The 22093-nt window shown below is 51.8% G+C and overlaps 2 protein-coding genes across 2 annotated transcripts; both read right to left on the reverse strand.

Moving 5' to 3' along the window:
- Nucleotides 1–930: 930 nt before the first annotated feature.
- Nucleotides 931–13539, reverse strand: ZNF34 (zinc finger protein 34). The gene is made up of 5 exons (XM_007464599.1): nucleotides 13480–13539; nucleotides 5280–5315; nucleotides 4864–4990; nucleotides 4354–4464; nucleotides 931–2294 (listed from the first exon to the last, which is right to left on the reverse strand). Exons 1-5 carry the CDS (start codon nucleotides 13537–13539, stop codon nucleotides 931–933), a joined length of 1698 nt encoding a protein of 565 aa, XP_007464661.1.
- Nucleotides 13540–15042: 1503 nt separating this feature from the next.
- On the reverse strand, nucleotides 15043–17509 carry RPL8 (ribosomal protein L8). The gene is made up of 6 exons (XM_007464521.1): nucleotides 17473–17509; nucleotides 17080–17251; nucleotides 16858–16999; nucleotides 16382–16600; nucleotides 15465–15580; nucleotides 15043–15235 (listed from the first exon to the last, which is right to left on the reverse strand). Exons 2-6 carry the CDS (start codon nucleotides 17239–17241, stop codon nucleotides 15077–15079), a joined length of 798 nt encoding a protein of 265 aa, XP_007464583.1. The 5' UTR covers nucleotides 17242–17251; nucleotides 17473–17509; the 3' UTR covers nucleotides 15043–15076.
- Between the last annotated feature and the right edge of the window lie 4584 nt (nucleotides 17510–22093).

Below are 22093 nucleotides of genomic sequence, written 5' to 3' on the forward strand. Positions count from 1 at the left end.
AGGGAAAGTACAAGTACAGATCTGTATACCAATGTTCATAGCAGCATTATGCACAATAATCAATAGGCAGAAACACCCAAGTAATCTATCAACAAATGATGGGTAAACAAAACATGGTATCTACAAACAGTGCAGTTATTATTCAGCTGTAAAGAAAGAAGGTTGTTCTGACACCTGCTACAACACGGATGAACCTTGAGGACATTATGCTAAGTGAAATAAGCCAGGACATAAAGAGCAAATGTTGTATGACCTCACTTATATGACGTACTTAGAATAGGCAAATTCTCTGAGACAGAAAAATGGAAAGGGGGAGAGTGAAGAGTTACTGTTTAATGGGTGCAGAGTTTCTGTTTCAGAAAAAAGAGTTTGGAAACAGATTTACTGATGGCTATACAATATTGTGAATGTATCTAACGCCACTGAACTGTACAGTCAAAAATGGTTTAAATGGTACATGTAACATTGTATATTATTTTACCACAATAAAAAAGGCAATTATTAATTCTATTAAGTGATACAGAAAAGTATGAACAATATGCTAATTTTTTAAAATTTACAATGTGTAAAACAATGTAAACACACAGAAATCTCTCCAGTGTGTTTTCTAGGATTGAGGAAACGAGCTGCACAGAAAGCACCACAGTACTTCTCTTGAGGATGCTGTTCGGTGTGTCTGGACAAAACCTACACCGGGCGCAGTGGTGGTGAGTTCTCTTTGTCTAAGGGGAAGCTACAGGAGTTTCTCCTGTTTGCTTACGTTTCTCACTCGATTTCTCTAAAGTGACCATGCACTGCTTCTGTTTTAAGACTTTTTTTAATAAGACAGAAATACCCTTTCACCTGTGACAACACTATGTGGACAGCAGGTAAAGGGCTGGGTGGGTCACATGCAGGAAGTGCACAGCAGACCTCAGGGGCCTCCCCCAGTCACGGGGAAAAGTCTTCCCGGAGGTGAATCCTCTGATGCTGGGACATGTTGGAGCTGTGCCGGAAGGCCTTGCCACACTCACCGCACGTGTACGGCTTCTCCCCGGTGTGGATCCTCCGGTGCTGCAGGAGGTATGTGCCCTGGCTGAAGGCTTTCTTGCAATCAGTGCATTTGTATGGCTTCTCTCCGTGGTGTGACCTCTGATGGTGGATGAGTCTGGAGCTGTTGTGGAAGGCCTTCCCACACTCACCACACTTGTAGGGTTTCTCTCCCGTGTGGATCCTCTGATGCTGGATGAGGTGGGTGCTCTGGCTGAAGACTTTGCCACAGTCATTACATTCATAAGGCTTTTCTCCGGTGTGGCTTCTCTGATGTTCAACAAGCTTGGTTTTTTGGATGAAGGCTTTCTCACATTCGTTACATTTATAGGGTTTTTCTCCAGTGTGAATTCTTTGATGTTGAATAAGGTTAGAACTCTGGGTAAAGCCTTTGCCACATTCTTTGCACTCGTATGGCTTCTCTCCAGTGTGAGTCCGACGATGTCGGATGAGGATTGAACCGTCACTGAAGGCCTTCCCACAGTCGTTGCACTTGTAGGGCTTCTCTCCAGTGTGGATCCTCTGGTGATAAATGAGGGACGAATAGGCACTGAAGTGCTTCCCACACTCACTACACTTGTAGGGCTTCTCCCCAGTGTGGATCCTCTGATGCTTCATGAGGTTGGGCCTCTGATTGAACGTCTTCCCGCACTCATCGCAGCGGTAGGGTATCTCCCCGGAGTGCATCCTGCGATGATTGATGAGTTCGCAGCTCTGGTGGAAGGCTTTCCCACACTCGTCGCACTTGTAGGGCTTCTCTTCGCTGTGCAGCCGCTGGTGCTTGGCGAGGTTAGCACTGTACCTGAAGGCTTTCCCACAGCAACCACAATAATGCAATTTTTTTCCAATAGGAATTTTGTGATCTTCTTTTACAACTAAATTTGCAGTGAAAACTTCCCCTAAATCACGCACCATATTTGTTTTTTTGGACCTGTGTACACGCTTATGGTTATTAAGATATGATCTCTGTTCAAAACTCTGCTCACATATATCGCATTTGTGAGGTCTCTGATCAGGGAGAGGGCTTGACCCCAACCTGAGGTTTCCCCCAGACTCCAGGCCACTCTCCTTGTTGGCCAGTGTGACTGACCTGGGGCCTCTCTGCTCCACAGGCCCGTCCATGCTCCCCTCTGGCTCCCTGACAGGCTCACAGGCTTCTCCCAGCTCAGGTCCCTGGAGAACACTCGCCCTGAGTCGGTCCAGTTCTTCCCCATAGAGCATCTCGCCTGAAGTCAACTCCTGGTTCTCAGTCCCGGTCCCATGAGCTGAAACAACAAATGGAACACCTCAGGGTCACCTGTTCTGACTCTGGAAGGAAGGTATAAAGATGCTGCTGACCAGCTGTGAAGTACCATCTCCATCATCTCCAAAGTCACAAAAACACCATCTCCAAAGTCTTGCAGACATGAGAGCCTGGAGCCCAGAGGATTAAAAGCCTCGCCCAGGGCTGCAATCTCGCGGCAGCACAAGCATCCGCCCAACTCTTAACACCCACACCATTCCTGCCTGCCTTCTGCCCACAAAGCCTGCTTGCTTGGGACTGCAGGATACCTGTCCTCATCACAAAAGGACAGAAGATGGAAGCTTCATAGCATCATGGAAACCAGAGCAAGGAGGGGTCCCAAAAGTCATGAAGGATATCTGATAAAGAAATTAAAGCTGAGCGAGTGTAAGGCTGCCTAACAATAGCTAATCCACCCCAAAATCCATGGTGGGAAAACCAACTGCCTCCCCAGAAGGGCAGAGAGCAGAGCTCATGCCAACTGAGGAGGAGAGGGTAGAGCACACAGAGGCTGGGTCCCTCAGCCCTCCCTAGCAGGCCACAGCCCATTCCCAGGGCTCTTCCCAGGGGCCTGAGAGGCCGGGAGCCACCAGCACCTTAAACTCAAGATGCAACATGGGATGCCCTCAAGTCTGAGGCCCATGTCTCCACCCTTTCTTCCCTGATGAGGCACACAGTGACTCCACTTGCAGGAATACACTCACCAGAAATGCATTCTCTGTGAGCCAAGACACACACACACACACACACACAGCCCCAAAATGGGGACAACCAAATGCCCTGCAGAAGTACAATGGAAAATACTTGTGGTGTGGTCACGACAGAGCAGTGAACAGACTGAACAAACTCCATACAACATGGCAGGCTCACCACATGCAGGTGCCCCACAGGAGTCAGACAGAAGGGCCGGTGGGGAGCAGTGAGAAATGACGGAGGAGGCCCTGTGGGCTCCCAGGGAACTAGATACGTTCTCTATTTTGATCTGGATGATGGATTTTCGTAAAAATCGACTGAGCTATAAATAGGGTCTGTCCCATTTCTGTAAGTATTTATATTTGAATAAATAAATTTACAAACGTGAAATTCAAATTCTTTGAGCCAATAGTTCCTTCCTAGGACATCAGCAAGACACCTGCAAAAAGTCACTCATCAGCATTCTCTGTGGCAATGAACCCAGAGGACACCATTCCCCACAGCACACCATTCCCCACAGCACTTCCACTGAGAGCAGTGACCGCAGCTCATGTGCACAGAAATAGAAATGCATTCAGTGAAAAATCCAGCGACCCTTCAATGCACACAGATCACTGCATTCCTGTTATGAAGCGATGTCTGTGTGCGGGTACAGACCAGACTTCACTGGAAAAGGGACAGCACGTACACACCAGAACACATTTGTATCTGGGTGCTGAAATCTGGGGTGATGTGTACTCTCTCCCTTTCCTATAATGGCCTGTAATCATCTAGTAGGTTAACTTAGAAGAGGGCAAACGAAGCCATGTTCTCCATCGCTATGGCCCCGCCTGACGGTCTGACGCCCCTCGGAGGGCATGGGCCCTGGACAGCAGGGCTCCATGGAGTCCTGGGGGCCTGGCCTTCCTTCACAGCACACCCGAGTGCCTTCCCCTCTTCCCCTCCACCAACACTGCCCCCTCTTACCCTCCTAGAAGATTCAGCTCAAGAATCACCCTATAAATAAGCAACAAGGATATACTGTGCTGCACAGGGAAACATAGTCATTACTTTGTAGCAACTTTAAATGAAGTATAATCTGTAAAAATACTGAATCGCTGCACTGCACACCTGAAACTAACAGAATATTGTAAATCAACTATACCTCAACTAAAAGAAAGAAAGTCACCCCACTGTGGCGCCCAGGCTGGCAAAGGTGACCCGGGTTTTAGCAGAGGCCACTCCCAGGGCTACTGCACTGGCCATAATGCATCCTCCTCCAAATTCATGAGTCAGCTGACACTACATATCGTGGACCCCCACACATGCCTGTTCAGCAAGTGAGTCAGGGAGTCAGCCCCGCTACGCACCTGAGCCATCGATGGTCGGTTGCTCTCTCCCCTGCACGTCTGGGACCCATGGCTCATCCCCTCGCTCCAACTGTGTAATCACCTCCGGCTTGGGGCCTGCAGGTCCAGCTCCTGGGAAGGAGACGGGGCCTGGGGTTGATGCCAAGGACACAGTGTGGGCTCACCCTGGGACTGGCGGGGGAGAGGACACACAGGTACAGGGGGTGATGGGAAGTCTGGAAACTCCCTGGAGAGGTGGACGTGGTCATGAAGATGAAGATCTGAGCACAGGGGACTCTCTCCACCAGGAGGTGCACCTACATTGGGCCTGGGGCAGGGAGGCAGTCTTATCCGGTGCTGGCGAACCCAGCCCCACCCAGGGCCTTCCTCTGTGCAGACCAGGCCTGCCTGCGACAAGGGTCAGTGACACCCGTCTCTGGGCCCAGGGGATGAGGCCCCCAGCCCAGCCCCTGCTGAGCCCTGAGCCCCCAGGACTATTCCATGAGTTGCATCCCAGGAAGGGGGCCTCACCCAGCGAGACCAGGTTCCTGTAGGTTTCCAGCATCACATCCCTGTAGAGGCCCTTCTGAACAGGGCCCAAACGGCCCCACTCCTCCCTGGAGAGGAGCACGGCCACGTCCTCGAAGGTCACTTCAGCCTGGAACAACAAGAGCTGCTGCAGGCCCAAGCGTGGCTCAGGCTGGGCCCGGGCTAGAGAAGCAGCACAGGGGTGATCACAGGCCTGATCCCTCAGCGTGGCCCTAGGGGGTGACCTGACCCCTTGGCTGCTGAGCCAGCTCACTCCGGGAAGTTGGGGGATTCCCAGGGTCACCCTTCCTCTGCTCAGCGCCCCACAGCAGAAACGCCTGACAGTGTTTGTTGAGGCCAAGCAGACAGGGAAGCCCTGGGAGAAGACCTCACGCCTCCCAGGGAAAACAGATGCTCACCTGGGGCAGGGCAGACAGATGCAAAGCTGCCATCGCCTAGTACCCTGGACTTCCCGGGGATGGAGGCAGGAGCCAGTCACTCAGGTGCTGAGGGAAGAGAGAGAAACATGTGGAGGTGCAGCCTGGCCCCTCCTGCAGCTGCAGCCTCAGGGCTCAGCCTTCCGGGCAGACTCTGCTCCCTGCAGACACGTACAACATTTCAGGTCATCTGCCCCCACCTCCTCCCGGGCACCAAGTAGTCTCATTCAGGAGGAGAATGGAGACAGTCATTCACTTTATATGAAAACATAAAGATAACACATTAAGGGCTGAGAAAAAAAAGGAGTGAAAAGAAAAAAAAATCAACAGAAGGCATAAAGCAAAGTCAAAGATGAGGAGACAAAAAATACAAAACTAGTAGAAACAAGACCAATGGATGTGTAACAGTTATAAGTAAAAGGGTTAAACTCACCTCCTGGAAGCACAAGACTCTCCAATTAGATACACAAAATGCATCTATATAACCTAAAATAACACAGAAAAGCTAAATATAAGACAGACCAAAGAAACACTAATTAAAATAAAACTATAATAGCTATATTTACCTTTTCTGTATCTTTAAAGCTCTGTATTGGAGTATGATGTTTATACAGCAGAGTCGACAACCCGAACACACCAGCTCGAGGGGCCCGGCCCACAGAACCAGGCCCTGGCAGCCCTGCCGCTGCTGCAGGCTCTGCCTCCTTGCCAGCCTCCCAGGAGAGCCTCTGCCTGGCTCCTGGCAGCACAGATCAGCGCCCTGCAGACTCTGTCAGAGGGGCTATGCCTTCTGCACTCCACGCTGCCTTCTTCCCCTTAGCACGGTGTTTGCGAGCTGAGCATGCTTTGCTGCATGTGCCATAGTGATGTTTATACCAATCAAAACAAGACTGAAAGCAAAAATCATTATTAGGAACAAAAGCAGACACCGGGTATTAATAAAACAAAAAATCCACCAAAAGCTGTAATTACAAACGTGTATCTACAAACAAATCCTTGAAGTGTAGAAAGCCAAAGCTAAGTGCAGTGCCAAAGAGAAACGTGCAAACCCTCCCCTGGAATGAGAGATTTTAACACACTTCCCTCAGAAATGAGTGGATCAAATAGAGGATACTTACTTAAAGCACAGAGAATACACTTTTTCAAAATGTACACTGAAATTGTAAGAAACAACACATACCAAGCAAAAAAGAAAGTTTCAAAATATTCCAGGGACTTCCCTGGTGGTCCAGTGGTAAAGAATCTGCCTTCCAATGCAGGGGATGTGGGTTTGATCACTGCTCAGAGAACTAAGATCCCACATGCCACGGGGCAGTTAAGCCCTCGCGCCACAACTTCTGAGTCCACACGCCCTGGAGCCTGCGCGCCACAACTAGAAGACAAAACCCACACACCACAACTAGAGAGAAGCCCACACGCCGCAACAAAGAGCCCGCACACCACAACAAAAGATCCCGCGTGCCACAACTAAGACCAAATGCAGCCAAAGATAAATAAAATTAAATAAAAAATAAATCTTAAAAAATGTGTGTGTGTATATATATAAAACACAAAAAATTCCAAAGGCTGATATCATTTGGCAAACTTTCATATTGTTGTTCCACTAGAAATATCTGATTTATTTTATTTTTTTGCTGTACTCGGGCCTATCACTGTTGTGACCTCTCGTTTTGCGGGGCACAGGCTCCGGATACGCAGGCTCAGCGGCCATGGCTCACGGGCCCAGCCGCTCCGCGGCATGTGGGATCTTCCCGGACCGGGGCACAAACCCGTGTCCCCTGCATCGGCAGGCAGACTCTCAACCACTGCGCCACAAGAGAAGCCCGAAATATCTGATTTTAAAAAGGAGCCCCCCGGGGCTTCCCTGGTGGCGCAGTGGTTGAGAGTCTGCCTGCCGATGCAGGGGACACGGGTTCGTGCCCCGGTCCGGGAAGATCCCACATGCCGCGGAGCGGCTGGGTCCGTGAGCCATGGCCGCTGAGCCTGCGCGTCCGGAGCCTGTGCTCCGCAACGGGAGAGGCCACAACAGTGAGAGGCCCGCGTACCACACACACACACACACACACAAAAAAAAAACCCAAAAAACCTCTCTCATTAAAAAAAAAAAAAAAAGGACCCCCCCCTTCAAGAAAAACATGGAAATGGAAATTAAGGTGGAAATGGAAACAGAGACTACCTAAGGGAAATCTTAATGCACTTATTTTAACAAAGAGATTGAGATAATAATCTAAGCGTTCAACAAGAAACCAGGCACAGAATAAGAAAGCAATTCAAGGAAAGAAAATGAAAAAAAATAAACACAATTTAAAGAAACAGAAAATAATCTCAAACTTGATTCTTTGAAAACGCTAATAAAATACACAAACGTCTGGCAAGTCCAATGTGGGGAAGGGGAAAAGGTGGAAAAGGAAATACTATTAAGAACAAAAAAAGGGAACACAATTCTACATACCACACATAAGAGCGGTGGTTCTCAGAGTGCAGGCCAAGACGCTGGCACCCCTAGCACTCAAGTCTGTTTCATAACAACGCTAAGGGAACACAACAGAAGCATTAGCATTAGTCAGCAACAAGAGGCAGATGCTTGTTCCCTCACCCAGCTGCTATGTAACAGTGTACCAAAGACCCTAGCCAATGCATTAAGTCACAGAAAAAGAAATAGAAGCTACAGTTCAGTAGTTAGGACCCCGTGCTTCCACTGCAAGGGACACGGGTTGATCCCAGGTTGGGAAACTAAGATTCCACATGCCACCAGGCAACCAAAATAAAAAAGAAGAAGAAAAAAGACAATCTACATAGAAAATCCGAGAGCATCAACCCAGTGTTGGGATGATAAAAGTTCAACAAGATTGCCATATACAAGGTCAATAGACTAATTAATATCACTCCCATATACTAACAACCAGCAACCAAAACAACAGCATTCCTAACAGCTACAAAAACTACACAGCACCTATGGAATCTAACAGAAAAAATGTAACTTTATGGACAAGATGATAAAACTTCATTGAAGGACACACACATAAAAAAACAAAACCTATGGAGAAACAGACAATGTCCATAAACAGGAGGGCTCAATGTCACAAAAATGTCAGTTCTCCCCAAATGAATCTATTAATTCTGTATAAGCAAAACTGCAACGGGACATATCATGATATCTGACCAAAATGACTCTAAATATCACAAGAGTAATGATCTAAGATTAACCAAGGCAATGCCAAAGAAGAACTAAGGCACAGCCATGCCCTACCAGATACCAAGTCTTATTATAAGGCTGTGGTAATAAAAGTGAGATACAGCTTTCCCTGGGTGTCCATGCAGAATTGATTCCAGGACCCCAATAGGATACCAAAATCTGAAAATACTCAACTCCCTTATATAAAATGGCATAGTATTTGCATATAACCCACACACATACACATCCTCCCATTTACTTTAAATCATCTCTAGATTACTTATAATACTTAACACATGTAATACTTAACACGTTATAATACTTAACACATGTAACTTAATAGTTGTAGATACAATGGAAATACTACGTAAAGACTTGCCAGGTGGGTCTTCCCTGGTGGCGCAGTGGTTAGGAATCCACCTGCTGATGTAGGGGACACGGATTCAAGCCCTGGTCTGGGAGGATCCCACACGCCACGGAACAACTAAGCCTATGTGCCACAACTGCTGAGCCTGCGCTCTAGAGCCCGCGTGCCACAACTACTGAAGCTCGCGTGCCTAGAGCCTGTGCTCCGCAACACAGAGAAGCCACTGCAATGAGAAGCCTGCACATCACAATGAAGAGTAGCTCCCACTCACCACAACTAGAGAAGACCCACACGCAACGAAGACCCAACGCAACCATAAATAAATAAATAAGTAAGTAAGTAAGTAAGTAAAAATTTTAAAAAGAGTTGCTAGGTGTAGCAAATCCAAGTTTTACTTTTTGGAACTTTCTGTAATTTTTTTTCCTCCAACACTTTCAATCCTCAGTTGGTTGAATCTGCAGATGCAGAACCCACAGATACAGAGGGCTGATTATAAAAGCACAGGAAAAAGGATAATGGGACAGATCCACGCATATATTAATGACACACTTGCAATGTTAAGAGCAATGCACCATTCAATAAATGGAGCTGGCACAACTGATTTTCCACAGGGAAGTAAAATTAGATCCTGCCTTCCATGGCACACAAAAATATATTTCGGACAGGCTGAAGGCCTAAATGTTTAAAATGTTTACAGCTATTATAAGGAAACAATACGGAAAACACATCATCCATAAAGGAAAAGTTGCTTAATTTTACCCCATCAAAAAAAACTTCTGTACAAGACACCACAAAATTAGAAGCAAACTGGGACTTCCCTGGTGGTCCAGTGGCTGAGACTCCACGCTCCCAATGCAGGGTGTCTGGGTTCAATCCCTGGTCAGGGAACTAGATCCCACATGCCACAACTAACAGTTTGAATGCCACAACTAAAGGTCCTGCAGGTGGCAACGAAGATCCCGAGCGCCACAACTAAGACCTGGCACAGCCAAATAAATAAATAAATATTTTTTAAAAATTAAAAGCAAACTGCAAGGTGGAAAAAAATATTTTCAAACATATGTAATAAAAGATATACAGCGTATATTAAAAAATACAAAACAAAAAGAAACAAACCATCAAAAATTTAAAAGGGAATTCCCTGGTGGTCCACTGAAAACATGAGAAACATGGACTCTCAGAGTCCTGTAGGTAATCTGGTAGTCACTCTGGAAATCGATCAGGCATCACCTGGTAGAGCTGAAACTGCAAACCCCTGGGTCAGGAAACCTAATTCTAGGCACGTGCCCTATAAAAACTCTTGCTAATGCACAAAAGACACACAAGGATGTTCCTGCATGTCTGTGTACAAGCAAAAAAGGGGACAATCTCAATACTCATCATCAGGGAACAGGCAAGGTCACAGTGGTTGAAAGGAATGAATACATCATTGTCACAGAGGAGACAGAACACAAGTTATAAGACTGCGTAAAACTGGTAAGTGTAGAATATCAACAGTATGATATGTAAGTAGATTTTAAAATACAGAAACACTATTAAGTGTGTAGAGGTATAAGAAAACATGCTGACAGCAAAATAACAATCAACAGAGTTATTTTTCTGGCACCTAAGAGATGGGAGAAAATATGTGCAAACAACATATCTGATAGCGGTTAAGATGCAAAATATATATGGAACTCACACAACTCAATAGCAAAAAAAACATATAACCCAACTTAAAAGTGGGCAAAGCACCTGAATAGACATTTCTCCAAAAAAGACATACAAATGACCAACAGCTACATGCTCAGGTGCTCAACATCACTCATCATCAGGGAACTGCAAATCAAAACCACAAGGAGAGGGCTTCCCTGGTGGCGCAGTGGTTAAGAATCCGCCTGTCAATGCAGGGGACACAGGTTCGAGCCCTGGTCCAGGAAGATCCCACATGCCACGGAGCAACTAAGCCCACGCGCCACAACTACTGAGCCTGCACTCTAGAACCGGCATGCCACAACTACTGAAGCCCGCATGCCTAGAGCCCATGCTCTGCAACAAGAGAAGCCACCGCAATGAGAAGCCCGTGCACCACAACAAAGAGTAGCCCCCGCTCTCAACAACTAGAGAAAATCCATGTGCAAGCGAAGACCCAATGCAGCCAAAAATTAAATAAACGAATAAGTTAATTAATTTTAAAAAATCCACAAGGAGGGGCTTCCCTGGTGGTACAGTGGTTAAGAATCCGCCTGCCAATGCAGGGGACACGGGTTCGAGCCCTGGTCCAGAAAGATCCTACATGCCAAGGAGCAACTAAGCCCGTGCACCACAACTACTGAGCCTGTGCTCTAGAGCCCGCAAGCCACAACTACTGAGCCCACGTGCCACAACTACTGAAGCCCACGTGCCTAGAGCCTGTGCTCTGCATGCAACAAGAGAAGCCACTGCAATGAGAAGCCTGCACACCGCAACAAAGACCCAATGCAGCCAAAAATAAAATAAATTTATTAAAAAAACACACACACACAAGGAGATACCACTTCACACTTGTTAGAATGGCTACTCTCAAAAAGCAAAAGAGGAACTTTCCTGGTGGCACAGTGGTTAAGAATCCACCTGCCAATGCAGGGGACATGGGTTCAATCCCTGGTCTGGGAAGATCCCACATGCCACGGAGGAACTAAGCCCATGCGCCACAACTACTGAGCCTGTTAGCCACAACTACTGAGCCCGAGTGCCACACTGCTGAAGCCCACGCGCCTATAGAGCCCGTGTTCCACAACAAGAGAAGCCACCGCTTGCCACAACTAGAGAAAGCCCGTGTGCGGCAATGAAGACACAATGCAGCCAAAAATAAATTAATTCATTTTAAAAACAGAACATCCTTTACCTTAAAAAAAAAAAAAAGCAAAAGATAAGCATTGGTGAGGATTTGGAGAAAAGGGAACCCTTGCACACTGTTGGTGGAAATGTAAATTGGTGCATCAACTATGAAAAACAGTATGAAGGTTCCTCAAAAAATTGTAAGTAGAACCACCATATGATCCAACAATCCTACTTCTCAGTATATATCCGAAGGAAATGAAATCTGGAGCTCAAAGTGAGATCTGCACTCCCGTGTTCACTGCAGCATTATTCACAACAGCTAAGGCATGGAAACAACCTAAATGTCTGTCCATGGATGAAAGAATAAAGTAAATGTGGCAATAAATAAATAAATAAATAAATAACAAGGGAAAAAAAAGAAATGTGGCATATATATACAATGGAATATTATTCAGTCATAAAAAAAGGAATTCCTGCCATTGGCAACAACATGGATGAACCTGGAGAGCATTATACTAGGTGAAATAAGCCAGACACAGAAAGACAAGCGCTGCATGACCTCACTTATACGTGGTATCTAAAACAGTCCAAATCATAAACTCAAGGAGTAGAATGGTGGTCGCCAGGGTTTGGGGATTAATGAAAATGGACATGTTGGTCAGAGTACAAACTTTCCGTTATGCAAGATGAATAAGTCCTGGAGAGTTAATGAACAGCCAGGTAACTATAGTCAACAATACTGTATTATATACTTTGAAATTTGCAAGGAAGATAGATTTTTTTTTTTAATTTAGACTGCTACGGGTCTTAGTTGCGGCATGCGAACTTAGTTGCGGCATGTGGGATCTGGTTCCCTGACCAGGGGTCAAACCCAGGCCCCCTGCATTGGAAGCGCGTAGTCTTAGCCACTGTGGACCGCCAGGGTTTTTAACAGTTTTCTTAAATTACAAAAAAAAAAAGGGCGGGGGAGTGGGTGGGTTTGAAAAATCTGTAGCAAAAAGAGAACTGGCAATCCCAGTTCCTGACGTTTGCTAATCCATTCTCTGTACTTAAGTTTTATCGAAAAGGATTTTTTAATGCTACATTTTAAAAGCACAAAACAATGGGGCAAATAAAAAGGTTTCAGACCTTGAATAAAAGCCTCTAGAAAAAGAAACAAAAATTTGGCTGCTGGGAGAAAGGCTTCCGAGGGCCAGAAGCAGAAGGGTGGGAAGGAAGGGAGATACGTCCGGTGGGGCGGGGTGCGGGACCCGCAGGGCCGCGGGGGAAATGCAGAGGCGGGCTGACGCTGGAGGTGACGGGAGTGTGCGCGGGCATGAAGCCCCCGAGCTGGAGACCCGCGAGGAGGGTACCGGGGGCGGAACGAGTTGGGGGCGGAGGGGGAGAGGGGAGCACAACAGTGCGAGGCCGGCGCGCGCGGCGCCTGGTTACCGGCGGCATCTCGCGCCGCGGAAGCAACCCCTTGGAGCGACCCGGGAGGGAAGTCCGGTGGAGAGACCCCAGGCCGGGCTTGGGACCGGTGACGGAGACTCCGCGGTGGAAGAGGGGCCTGGCGAGGAACGACCCCGACCGGGGGAGAACAGTAGGATTCAGGGCCTTGCAGTGGGACCCGGGGCGAGAGCTCTCGGTGTCGAGGGGAAGGTCCGCGCTCCGCGGCCGGGAGGCCCCGCCGCCGCCGCCGCCGCCGCCGCCCCCACCAACCCACACTCACCTCAGCGCCGCCCAACAGCAGCCGCACGACCAGGCCCCGCCTGCTGCTCCGGCCCAGCCGACCGAAACCAGACCGGAAGTGACGTGACCCTCCTCCCGGATCCCGGCAGAAGACGCCTTAGGGTCGCTCTGGGAAACGGACGCCGCGTCTCGGTGGTCGGCCGCCTCGAGGAAAGTAGAAGCTGCATCGTAGATCGGGAACGCTGCCACCAGGTGGCAGTCTGGAACCACGACCCCCAGGCTTCGCAGCGAAGGCAAGGCGGAGGCTTTGGTGACCAGATTTCCAGTAATCCTCCTTTTCAGTGAAACTCTCAAGGCACTGCAACCAACAAAAGTTCAGGCAGGCCCTTTGCAGCTAAAGGCAGAAAACCACGCCCTTTCTCAGGGCCATGTGAAGAGGATATTTACTGGTCAAAGCAGCCCTTGTTTTAGTTTAACCCACTGCCCCCAGCCCCAACTCCTGAAGTCCGCATGCCTAGAGCCTGTGCTCTAGGGTATAAATGGGGCCCAGTGTCCACTCAGGGTCTGAGTGCCCGAATGCTCCTGGAGCAAACTCTCCCTGTTGGCACTAGTTCAAACTCTCCCTGTTGGCACTCCCTGTTCACTAGTGCAAACTCTCCCCTGGACAAAGCCCCAGGCCACTTTACCCAGAAGGGAGCAATACTGCAAGCAGGTTATGGTTCAGGCGAACATGTCCAGTGCACTTTCCCTCAGAAGGAACCATTGCCCTCCTCTCATGACCGAGGTCCCAGCCCTACTGGGTCACTGTCTAGGCGTGGGTGACATAGAACACATGGGGCCCCAGGAAGGCAAGACTAGAACTGAGGTTCGCACTAGAGACAGGTATGAACCATGAGAACAAGTAGCCACCTGGCAACCAGTGAGGCCCTACCACCCAGGAGGAACCCTGCCAGTCTCCTGGAACAGCCAAGGTGACCAGTTCTCATCTGTGAGACTCAGGAAAGTGGCTGCCACAGACTCCAGCCAGTGCCCTTCCACCCAGTCTGTAAAGGTGCATCCCACCTCAGCCTGCCATCCACCCTTGCTGTCCCAATCAGCCTACCACTCACTCCAGTGGTCAGTTAGGCACAGTGGCTTGCAGCTCCTGCTTTCACATCAGCTCACAAGAGGTACCACTAGGGGCAGGGGGCTCTGGCTGGCCTCTGGGAAACAAGTGTTCTGGTCCTGAGGCACTGATGGGTCTCCACTCCCATTTTGGTGCCCAGTCTGCCCTGGCTCTATCAGCTTTGACCAGTCCATCATTAGTCTGGGACAAGGTGCTAGTGGGCTATTGCCTAAAATGAAGCCCATCTGTTGAGAAACTAGTCTGGTCCTTCCATTGCAAGGCAGCACCCCTGCTTTCCAGCCTGTGGCTCCAGGGATACCACTCTCTCACCCAACAGCACCCAAACCCTCATCCAGATTCTCCAAGTGCTCAAGACAAGTTAGTGAACGGAGGTCTGGGGGCTACACTCCTTGTAAGTTGGCTTCTCTGCTCCACGTGCAGGTGGTGGGGGATTCCAGGAGTCAAGATGTGAAGCAACCCAGCAGCCCCACCTTCTGTCTGAAGCTTCCACTGTTCACTAGTGCAACTATTTCATCTTCCTCCTTCCTCCCTATACGTGGAACACCAGGGCACTCCTCCCAGCAGGGACCCTTCCCTCTGAAACCATGGAAAAGCGCAGCTCAGCTGTGAAAAAGACAAACTTTATTGAGCCCCCAGTCCTAATTCTCTTTCTCCTGCACAGTCTTGGTTCCCCGTAGACGCCCAGTCCGGCGGGCAGCAATGAGACCCACTTTCCGGCCAGCAGGGGCATCTCTGCGGATGGTAGAGGGTTTGCCGATGTGCTGGTGGTTGCCACCTCCGAAGGGATGCTCCACAGGCTGCGGGAAGAGGGAAGAAGTGTTGGCGGTGGCCCCGACCTGCCTCAGGAGGGCTTGGGGAAGGGTATAATCAACCAGGCTGTGCTTACAAACCACCACCCAGAGCCTCACACTACAGATCCCCCACCACAGAGAGGGAACACTCACTACAGGAAGGAGCCTGTCCACCCAATCTCACAGCTCCAGTACACTGAATACCCCCACCACTGCCCATTTCTGGGCCACTTACATTCATGGCCACACCCCGCACGCGTGGCCAACAGTTCCTCTTTGCCTTATACTTGTGGTAGGCACGGCCGGCCTTCAGAATGGGCTTGTCAATGCGGCCACCTCCAGCCACCACACCTGTTGGAGACCAGGGACCTCAGGGAGATGTATCACACCCTGCCCAGCACTGGGGGACCCTCCCGTCAGGCAGAGCATCCCCTGCTGGGTCCATGCCAGTGTCCCACCCCCGTGTGTTATACAGCATCACATGTTCCCAGGAACCTCAGAAATGCCTCGAAACCATCACCAAGCACCAAGTCCCCTTGCAGCCTATCAGCTGACAAGTTTCTTCAGGCGCTGCAGGGTCGTTAAGCCAGGTCTTTATTCACATCGTCTGGAATGCCTGCCTTGATCCACGGTTCTCCAGGAAGTCATCCCCTTTGCAGGGTCTGACACTGCACTCCTGCAAGCACCTCCCCACCCCAAACAGGACAGCTGACCCAGCCTGCCACTTCTCTGCCATTGTTCTGTTTATCCTGTGAGCACATCCTCAAAAGCCTCCCCCATGCAAGACTGACTTTGCCACATGGATTCAAAGGTGTTGACAAAAAGCAAAGTAAACAAACGGGTTCATACGCTTTTTTCCTGGGTGCCTTTAAGGAAATCACACATCTCTTGGTAGGACGTTAACAGGCAGGGATCACGTAAGTCCAGGTTATCCCCAGGCGCAGACAAGTCTGCCTTAAGAGTCTCAGCGGGTTCGGTCTCATTCAATACCCAACCAGCAATTACGTAGGAACTGCTACGCCCGCTTTAGAGCTGTGCTCAAGCTTACACAGCCTACACTTCAGTGAAGCAGGCAGCTGGGTTGCAGGTCCCCGTCTAGCTGCTGGCTGTCCACAGGAGACCCACAGCATTCCACTGCCACCTTCCACTCACCGACCACAGCCCTGTTGGCGGAAGAGATGACCTTCTTGGAGCCCGAGGGCAGCTTCACTCTGGTCTTCTTTGTCTCAGGGTTGTGGGAGATGACAGTCGCATAGTTCCCAGAAGCCCTGGCCAGCTTGCCCCGGTCACCAGGCTTCTCCTCCAGACAACACACGATGGTGCCCTCGGGCATGGTGCCCACCGGGAGCACATTGCCGATGTTGAGCTGGGCTGCGAGGGGGAAGCAGCAGCAGCCAGCAGTCAACAGCGTAAGGTGGTGTCCTAACCACTGCTTGCCAAAAACAGCGCAGCACTCCATAGCCAGCTCCTCCTACAGCTCTCCGGGCACCCACCGAGTATGCGTGGCCAAGCAGATCTCGCCACGTGAAGGCTGCTGCCTCAGTGTTCCTCCCCCGACCCAAGGCGTAAACCTCAAGGAACCGCAGGTCCCTCCCCACCGCGACCTTCCATCTAGGCGCGACACTCACCTTTCTTGCCGCAGTACACGAACTGGCCAGTGTGGATGCCCTCGGCGGCAATGAACAACTCCGTCCGCTTCTTAAAACGGTACGGATCCCGGAAGACCACCTTGGCAAGGGGCGCGCCGCGGCCCGGGTCGTGGATGATGTCCTGCAGGCCGAGGCGGCTTGAGTGGCGTGGGTCCCGCCGGGCGCCCCACGCCCCCACCCGCCCCAGCCCGCGCCCCGAACCTTCACGATGCCCTTGATGTAGCCGTGTCGCTCGGCGAAGTCCACGGCGCGCAGACGCGCGGCGCCCTTTCGGTGCTTCACATGCGCGCGGAACACGGAGCCGGCGCCCTTCCTCTGCCCACGGATCACGCGGCCCATCGCGGCGGTCTGGGGGCGGCTCATGGTCAGCGGCCTGGCGGCCCAGGCACCCCCACCACCCCAGCTTCAGGGCTCCCGCTCCCCCGGCTCCTCCCTCCAGGTCTCGGCACCCTCCGCGCCCCCATCCCCGGCCGTGCGACCCGGCGCCTTCTGCAGAGCCGGCTGGGGTCCCTCACGGGCCCTAGGGCGCCGCATGGCGCTGGATGGCGCCGGATGGCACCAGGCGGCACTAACACACCCTACCTGCTGCCGGGCACTGCCGAAAGAGGAGACACGGCCCTTGAGAGCCGCCTTATCTTCCGGGGCGGGGCCGAGAGCCCTTAACCTTCCGGCCAGTAGCGGCGGCCGTCACCGCAAGGCACGCCGGGACTTGTAGTCCTCTCGCGGGCGCCAGTGGCCCCTCCCACGCGCCGGGGCCTCAGCGCAGGCGAACTGAGGTGGTTGGTCCCGCAGTGCGCAGAGGCTCCGGTGGTCTGGCGGGGAGGCCGATCTCCCGCCGCGGGGCCGTCGAGTGGGCGGGCAAGCCTACCAGAAAGGGAGCCTCCAGTAGGGCACATCTTTCGGGGAGGGGGCTTCTGGAGAAGTGGGAGGGGTCCTTCCAGAGAGGATCCCTGGAATTAGCAGAAGAGGCGGTGGATCCCCTGAGTGATACCTGTCAGTAGGCGCGGACAGGGAGAGCTTAGTGACCAGGGCAGTGGGTGTGCAGGTGACGCCTGAGGAGGGAGAGCCAGCAAGGTAGGGAGAGAGTGAGGGCAGGGGTCTCAGGGAGCAGAGGGGCTTGCACTCAGGGCTCTGGAGTGGTGTGTTTGCGCCAGTGCGGGCAGGTGGGTTTTGCAGGGGTGGAGACCAGAGAGACATCAGGAGAAGGTGACAGGAGAGGGAAGGAAGGGTCCATGTGGCCACATGCTGAAGCCACAGGGGAGCACGAGGCTCCCGGAGAGACAGCCGACTCTTGGCAGAGAGCTCATCTGGAGGCAGCACAGCCTACAGCAGGGCCAGGAGCTGAGGGGCACCGGGGCCGCCCTGGGGCAGGGTGACGGGCTCTGGGGTCAGCTCGGGATAGGCCTGGAAGACCAGAAGGGCAGAGGAAGAGTGGGATGGAGGTGGGGACAGTGCTTGGACTTGTGGGCTGTGGGGTCCCTAGGATGGAGTATGGGGGAGGCATGTGGCCCTCCACTCTCCCTCTGACCCTGAGAGAGGCAAGATGGAAACACCATAGACCCTGCCTTCAAGGGACTCCGGTCCAAGTGGGAAAAAAGTTGAGTACAGGACAGGAGTCAGACAGGAGCAGGTGGTGCCAAGGCCTCTCTGTGCTGGGCACAGGCCTGTCACCCACAGCCCCTGCTGCCCACCTCCTCAGGCCCCCTCCGGCACCTCGTTCATTTTGCTCTCAGGACCCCAAGCCCCTGACCTCCTTAGGTAACATTTCCCTTGGGGACTCAGGGAACTTCTGCTTCTGTTCAGGGCTTGGGGTCTCCTGGTTCCTCCTGCCAGCTTTTGAGTCAAGCAAGGCTAAATCCAAAAGGTGATCCTAGAGGTAGCAAAGGAAGCTTAGAGCAAAGCTTTGGTACAAACCAACCAATCCAGAGCCCACACTCCCAACTATCTCCTTTATGAGACTCACACACCACACCAATGTTTCCCTGCCCTACATCACCCCAGCGCCAGGTATGGGACAACTAGAGACCAACTATAACCTGATAACCTGCAGCCTGCTGAAATTATTCAAACATATGATCCTAAGCTTACTCAGCGTACCTGCTCTGCCTTGCCCATTCTTTCCTGCGGAAACACCAATGAAGGCTCTGGGCCACACCTTCCCTCCCCTCTTTTGCCTCCTCACCAACCTAGTGCTTCCCTGTGTGGCCCCGTGTGGTGTGCCCTGCCTCCCATTCCAGAGACCCATGAGTATAAATGTCTTCCTTCACTTCCGAGTCTGCATGTCTTACCATCCCTGATTAAAAGAAATCCGAGGTACGTTTTAGCACACCATGATGTTCCTGGGTGCTCAGGGATGGTGATGGCCTTCAGGGGCTCTGTCTGTTCTGGTTCATTGAAAGTGTTATTGCTCTGGGCCATCTACTAGACTGCAGAAAACCTAGTAGATGGCCCAGACTGGCCTTGGAAACACAGCTCTTTGAAAATAATTTTTCTTTTGGCCGCACAGCTTGCGGGATCATAATTCCCTGACCAGGGATTGAACCTGCACCCTTGGCCGTGAAAACGTGGAATCCTAAACATTGGACCACACCAGGGAATTCCCAAAAATAATTTTTAAACTGGGCTTTCCCCCTGGGAACACTTACAGCTTGGAATCCCAATCGCAGGCTGGAAATAGCTGGAAAGTAATCTGGGTTGGCCCAGAGAAGGGGCACTGTGACCATTTGGGGAACCATGCAGGCCCCTGACTTTTTAAAAAATATTTATTATTTTTTAAACAATCTTTTAAAATTTATTTATTTAGTTATTTATTGGCTGCATTGGGTCTTCGTTGCTGCGCATGGGCTTTCTCTAGTTGCGGCGAGTGGAGGCTACTCTTTGTTGCAGTGCACGGGCTTCTCATTGCGGTGGCTTCTCTTGTTGCGGAGCACAGGCTTTAGGCGTGCGGGCTTCAGCAGTTGTGGCACACCGGCTCAGTAGTTGTGGCTCACGGGCTCTAGAGTGCAGGCTCAGCAGTTGTGGCGCACGGGCTTAGTTGCTCCGCGGCATGTGGGATCTTCCCGGACCAGGGCTCGAATCCGTGTCCCCTGCATTGGCAGGTGAAGTTTTAACCACTGCACCACCAGGGAAGTCCCTAAATATTTTTTATTTATTTATTTATTTAGGCTGCTCCTGGTCTCAGCTGCTCGTGAAATCTTTTTTAGTTGCGGCATGCGGGATCTAGTTCCCTGACCAGGGATCGAACCCCTGCATCGGGAGCGCGGAGTCTTAGCCACTGGACAACCAGGAAGTTCCCCAGGCCCCTTACTGTTAACACACCTGCTCTTTGCACACGGCTCTTCTGCGCCCCCAGCAGGCCGTTCCCCCGCACCCCGTACCCCCTCCACCCCGGACACGGCCTGGGTGGGGGTGTCTCCGTAGTCCTGGGGCCTCGAACGTGCCCAGCGGGTGCGTTCTGCTATGGAACCAGTGCGGGGACCAGCGCCCTCGGACTGGTGACCGGAGGTGCGCGGGATCGTCCCGGGCGAACTTCAGGCTCTCCGCCCGCTTCACCGGGCCCAGACCCACGGCTTTCCTGGGCCCCGGCTCCGCCCTCCCCGTACTGTGACCCCGCCCTTTACCGGACTCCGCCCCGCCCTCTCCGGGCTCCATCCTTTCCCCAGCGATCTGGCCCCGCCCGTTCGCCGGCTCCGAGGCGGGGGCGGGGGCCGGCTGGGAACCACCGAGTTGGCCGAGCCTCCGAACCGCCCAGAACGGCCGGAAGGCTGCAGGGCAGAGCGGCCGCGGGCGGCCGAGGCCCATTTCCGGCGTCGTCCCGCGGGTGGGTCCTCGAGCGGTCCCGGGGAGGGTGAGTCGATGCAACCCGCGCGGATTAGTGTCGGGGCGCCCCACGTGCTCTTCGCCCTCGGGCGGAGAGGCCGCCTACCAGCCCCAGCGTCCTCCCGCCTCCGACTCTGCAGGCCCCACGCTCCCCCGGCCTCTTCGCGGGGAATCCATCATTGCACAGAACCACCTTCCTTTTTCAAACACATGTTATCTTCCTTAAACTTAAACAAAGGAGCTGACCATCCCCAAAGTGTGCCGTATCTCCCAGGGGGGTCACTTTGTCCCATGTGTCAAATGAAGGGGTGAGCATGTTTCTCTTCCTCCTGTGGACACAGTGATGCTGTTCGTGGCTCTTGATGTGCACTGTGTCGGGCTTGTAGCCCGCAGATCCGGCCTCGCGGCAGCCTCGTAACCTTCCCGCCGGTTCTAGGCCTGCTCCAGGGGCATCCTTGCTTATCCTACCTGCATAATCATCTCCCTCTAGGGCACTCTTTTTCCCTCCCTCACTGCCCGTCGAAGACCTAGACTTAGTGAGGGTGGCAAAAAGGGCTGTACCTTGGGGGAGTAAGATATGTATTTTTTCTGAATTCTGGTTGCCGCTAAGGGCCTGCGGTTCCCTACAGGGGACCTAGGATACAGCACTGGCCAGGCCCAGGTGGGGACCCACCTGACAGTGGTCACTGCTGCCTTAGCCTTGCTGACCTCACGGCCTGGGGCTTCGGCCCTCAAGCCGATTTGAGAGCCAAAAGCTCCCCTAGGAAGCCCGCTTCTCATTCTGACCTCCCAGGGAGATGCCTGCGGAGGGGCCAAGTTTATGTACTGGGGTTGGGGTGGGGTCCTGTGTCCACTCCACTTGTCCCTGCAGTCCGTCCTTCCGGTTCCTGTCTATTCGAGCCTCCAATCGCATCATGCTTCCTCTTGCGGCCCCACAAGCTCATTCAGCCCCGGTTTTTCCTGCCTCCTGCCTTTTCCACACGTTGTTCCTGCTGCCTGCAGTGCCCTCCCCACCTCCATTACCTTGGCCGAGTTAGCACCTAGGGGAAGTGACCCATCAGACTAAGTCAGGATTTCCTAGTTTAAGTGCTTTCAGAGTTTCTTGTGCTTCGGGGCTATTATCACAGCTGTAATTTTGCATTTGTGTGGTCACTTAACTCTCTTTTCCAGTAGACTGCTCCGTGAACGCAAAGTCTTTGTGTACTGTTAACTACTGTATCCCCATTGCTTGGTTGAGCACCTGGCACCCGTGGCAGCCACCCATTTTACATGTTTGTGGAGTGATTCATACAACTACACACTCTGAAAGATGAATGGAGCTTCAGGGGGCAGGTACTCAGGTGCCATGGCGACTTTGGCCCCGCCCCAAGTCCCTGCCAGAGAACACCTGGGGTTG

This window comes from Lipotes vexillifer, unplaced genomic scaffold (genome assembly GCF_000442215.2).
Source record: "Lipotes vexillifer unplaced genomic scaffold, Lipotes_vexillifer_v1.1 scaffold394, whole genome shotgun sequence".
Lineage (NCBI taxonomy): Eukaryota > Metazoa > Chordata > Mammalia > Artiodactyla > Lipotidae > Lipotes > Lipotes vexillifer.

Coding starts and splice junctions, on each gene's coding strand:
- ZNF34 (XM_007464599.1), bottom strand. CDS start 13,539: ATGCAGCTTCTACTTTCCTCGAGGCGGCCGACCACCGAGACGCGGCGT. Junction 5,316..13,479: donor CGCGGCGTCCGTTTCCCAGA/GCGACCCTAAGG, acceptor CCAGGGTACTAG/GCGATGGCAGCTTTGCATCT. Junction 4,991..5,279: donor ATCTGTCTGCCCTGCCCCAG/GTGAGCATCTGT, acceptor TTGTTGTTCCAG/GCTGAAGTGACCTTCGAGGA.
- RPL8 (XM_007464521.1), bottom strand. CDS start 17,241: ATGAGCCGCCCCCAGACCGCCGCGATGGGCCGCGTGATCCGTGGGCAG. Junction 15,581..16,381: donor CGCCAACAGGGCTGTGGTCG/GTGAGTGGAAGG, acceptor GGTCTCCAACAG/GTGTGGTGGCTGGAGGTGGC. Junction 15,236..15,464: donor TGCGGGGTGTGGCCATGAAT/GTAAGTGGCCCA, acceptor CTCTTCCCGCAG/CCTGTGGAGCATCCCTTCGG.